The 4,173-nt window shown below is 47.5% G+C and overlaps 1 protein-coding gene across 1 annotated transcript in view; it reads right to left on the bottom strand.

Moving 5' to 3' along the window:
* CUNH20orf202 (chromosome unknown C20orf202 homolog) overlaps positions 1-4,173 on the bottom strand; it is a 7,032-nt gene continuing 2,859 nt past the window's right edge. Inside the window, 1 exon segment of the mRNA XM_006162504.1 lies at positions 1-234. Coding sequence (XP_006162566.1) covers positions 1-234 — 234 coding nt within the window.

Raw genomic sequence — 4,173 nt, 5'->3', positions numbered from 1 at the left:
TTAAGGGAGAGAGCTTCGTCTGCTGTCTTCCCCTTGGAGGAGGTGGGCCAGCCCCCTCGAGGAGAGGGACGCGCAGTGCCTGCCTTCGGATCCCGATCGAGCTCTGATGGGGGATGTCCCCCCGCTGGACCTGCAGTCCTCCCAGAGAGTACTCGCGGCCCGCAGCTCTTCCAGGACACTGTGAAGATGCCTCAGCGTGAGCAGGAGCCTCTGGTCTTGGATCTGCATTTCAGACTGGGAGAGAGAAGGAGTCTATGAGAAAGCGCGCAGAGCACGGGGGTTTCCCCATGCACCCCCTTCCCAGCACTTCGGTGGAGGCAGGTCCACTTGGGAATTGCGCACCTTGCATAAGCCGCGTCCACCAAAGCCTTTTTCTTCCTCTACAGAGTAGAGAGCAAATGACTTACCTTTCAAGCTCTTACAAGCACTGAATGAATTAGCCCACCAAAAACACACTCTAAAATGTGGTGTGCATAAATCCACAATATCCTTTCATTCTCACCGAAACAGACAAATCATTTTATAGCTATTAAGGTGATAGTGGCTTCATATTAAAATGAATTGAAGTAAACTCGCAGGCAGGAATCCTTTTGAACAGTGATTCTCAACATGAAGTCTGGGAGCTATGAGTCCCCAAAACCCTCTTGAGGGATCAGCAAGGTCAGTATTTCATTACAATGCTAAGGTATCATTTCCCCTTTCCGCTTTCATTTCCTTATTCGCATACAGTGGAGTTCTCCAGGAGCTAATCTGTTGAGACGTACTATCTCAGCGGATTGGATGCAGAAGCGGCTATGAAGTTCCAGCTGTCTTCTATTAAGTCAAACATTAAAGCACTTACCACACAGTGTAAAACAGTGCCACTCTTCTCACTAAATATTTGCTTTGAAAAATACAGCTCTTTTAAATAATATTTTATTGGGGCCGCCAGGTGGCTTGGGGGTTAAGAGTGCTGGACTCCCACATGGCTGATTGCAGTTCAAGTCCCGGAACTGGTGACTTTCTTTCTCTCTCTCTATCCCTCTATGGTCAAATTGAAATAAATAAATGAATGAATAAATAAAAAGTTAAATAAAATAATTAAAAAATAATATTTTATTAACAAGCGATGAGTTGAGTATTGTTTCTTTAAATGCACTAATAAATAAATAATAAAAATTCCTCAGCTTTCATTTGTAACTCAATATTAACAGATATGACACATAAACCAAGGTTTGTTGGTGTCCCGCATAATTTTCATAAGCATTAAGGGTCTGAAGACCAAAACGTTTGAGAACACCTGCGTTATCACTTACCCATCTTCACTCTTTCTCCTATTTTTCCTTAGAGTTTTTGTCCCCCGCACATTTGATCTCTTTTGCTTTCTTTTTTAAAAAATGTTAAAAATGTTATTTTCTGATTAGATCTTTTTTTTCTTTTTTTGGAGAGGTTTTTGCTATAGGGCGTGTGCGCTCGCCAAACAGACAGAGAGAGACAGAGAGACAGAAAGCGAGAAATCACCCCCCAGGGGGGATGGCCACGCTGCAATCCCTTCTTCTCCATTCTCCTCTTGGGATCATGGGCGCGCACGCGCCTGGTGTGAGTTTTAAGCCACCGGGTCCGGGACGTGAACCACGGTTGACTGCGTGGGAGTCCAGCGACACAGCCATTACGCTAACTGCTGGTCCCTGATTAGATCATTTTAACATATGATACAAATTGTTTTAGACTTTTATTGGTGTTTTATTTATTTATTTAAATGGCCAGAGAGTGTGTGTTCTTGCCAGAGAGAGACAGAGTAGGAGAAAACACCCTCCGGTGGGGTGTGGTCAGGCCACATACCTTCTCCTTCATTTCTCCATCTTATTAGGATTTGGGGCACAAGAGCACACATGCCCTCCATGTTTTTCAAGACACTGGGGTTGGGATTTGAACCGCAGTCAGCCTTTGGGATCCAGCTCCCTTAACCACTAGGCTATAGGGCTGGCCAATACAAAATGTAAAAGTTACTAAAGGGCATAGGGTTCAAAATCTCTTCTACTCCGTTCCACTCCATCCCACAAGGGAAGGGTCCTTTGCCAGAGAGAGCTATGGGAAATGACTCCTCGTTTTCCCTTCCAGAGCTGGTTGAGGCATAGCACACAAACAGATTCTCGGTCTCTTTCTATCTCTTTTTAAACAGTAAATATTAATGTATTTGTTCATTAGAAATAGTGTTTTGTTTTCATGGCAAACTTGTCACTTTACAAAGGAGAAGACCAAGTTTATGTTCTCTACTCAAGCATAAATGATGCTGCTGAGAGTAGGAAGCAAGAAAGAGAAACTTAAAGGTGAGGGTGGAGGCGGCCTCCTTGAGAACATTGAGATTCCCCAGGCTGCAAAGAGGTCACGAGGCCATCCCTTCCTACTTCCTAGGAAAACATCCCATCTGTGTCTTCTCAGTTTTAGGGTTTTTCTCCCACATCTTTCTTTGTCCACCCGTCAGCGTCAGCTCTGGGGATGTGCTTGTGAGAAGGCAGAGGGCGCCCAGAGTCACAACAAAGTTAAGGGAAAAAGCAGACAGAATGCTTTGTTCACTCTTCGGGAGAGATTTTTACAAGAGGCCATATGTGTGCTCACCAAAGAGAGAGATGGAGAGATAGAAAACAAGAAATCACCCCCTAGGGGGGATGGCTATGCCACAATCTCCTCTCAGGATTTTGGGCACACACACACATGCACCCAGCATGAGTTTCAAGCTGTCAGATCCAGGACTCAAACTGCAGTCAACTACATGGGAGTCCAGCACCTTAACTACTATGCTACCTACTGACCTGTTTTTGGCTTTGAGGACAGGAAACTCTGCCCAAACTGGCCTCAATGGTAGGGAAGTGAATTCTCTCACAAAGCATGAGGTCCTGAGGTGAGCTGGGCTCTGAGCTCGGTTTGCTCACTCTCTGTGGTGCAGAGCTTTGTCCTCCTGCAGAATGGACAGGCTCTCCGGCAGCAGGTTGCTTTGCCTTGTCACAAGAGGTTTGAGCTCTCCTCCCTGCCACACACACAACTTTTATTTTTAATTCCTGAGGGTGCCTGTGCTCTCCAGAGAGAGACACAGAGAGATAGAAAGAGAAGAAGAGGAAAAGGCAACCCACAAAGGGCCATGTCATGCCATAATCCCTTCTCCTCTGTTTCTCTATCCTGCTGTGATTTGGGGCATGCACATACATGTGCTGGGTGTTTCTCAAGCCACCAGAGCCAGGATTTGAAATGCAGTTGGTCATGTGGGATCCGGCTCCCTTAACCTCTAGGCTATCGGGTTGACCCTCTCTCCCCTCTTGTAGACCCTACGAGGATTTGGGGGCCCACAGGGTCCCAGGAAAAGAGAGAGAGAGAGAGAGAGAGCACCAGACTTTTGTCCATGATGTTCACTAGCCTTTCTGATTGATCCCAGGGTTGGTCCTTTCCTGACAACAGTCAAGCAGGGCTGTCTGGGTAGGCTGCAGTGAAGCCTTATGGAAATGTGTGACTTCAATGTGATTGGAGCTGGAAGCAAGCTGGACTGGCAAGGTTACAAGTCAGGGCTCAAAAAGAGGAGGCTCAAGGCTCCCCATCTGTGAGCATCGGAGAAAAGGAGGTGCTTGGGTCTGGGAGGCTGTGCTCTAGATCCTCCCTCTGCTTCCCTCTCCCTCTTTGTGGGGTGAGACAGGAACATCAGTGGGCAGCAGGCACGCAGGTTCACTCGGCACACAGTCTCAGTCTGGGTACCCGCTGCTTCAGGGACCATAGGAAGGCCAGTTGCCTAGCTCCATGTACCCCAGGACTGTAAGGAGCTGCAGCCTCTGCTGCTGGAGTCTTTGGCCCCATAAGAAGCCCTATTGGGTCAGCTCTCTCCTCTGGGGTGAAGACAGTGTAGGGTCCCAGCTGACATGCTGCCTGGCAACTCAGAAAGGTCATTTTCAGGCAACCCTATCTGACCCTGCCCAGGATGAGAAGGGGTCACATAGATGCACACCTCTGAGTTTCCCTGAATCCTCCTTCTCTGATGGCTAGTGCCCCCATGTACTTGGGGCACTCATCTTTGTTTGGAGTTGGAGAAAATACCGGGCACCTATCTGTGTTTGGACTTGGAGAAAATACTGCAGTGAAGGGCGTAAGGCCTGGGACAGCCTTCCCGAGCAGCCACCCAGGGACCAAATAACATCACACATACGTTCA

The sequence above is a fragment of the Tupaia chinensis genome, unplaced genomic scaffold, assembly GCF_000334495.1.
Source record: "Tupaia chinensis unplaced genomic scaffold, TupChi_1.0 Scaffold140086_1, whole genome shotgun sequence".
NCBI classification, from domain to species: domain Eukaryota; kingdom Metazoa; phylum Chordata; class Mammalia; order Scandentia; family Tupaiidae; genus Tupaia; species Tupaia belangeri.
The sequence above is the reverse complement of the archived record's forward strand: the minus strand, read 5'-3'. Positions and strand labels throughout refer to the sequence as shown.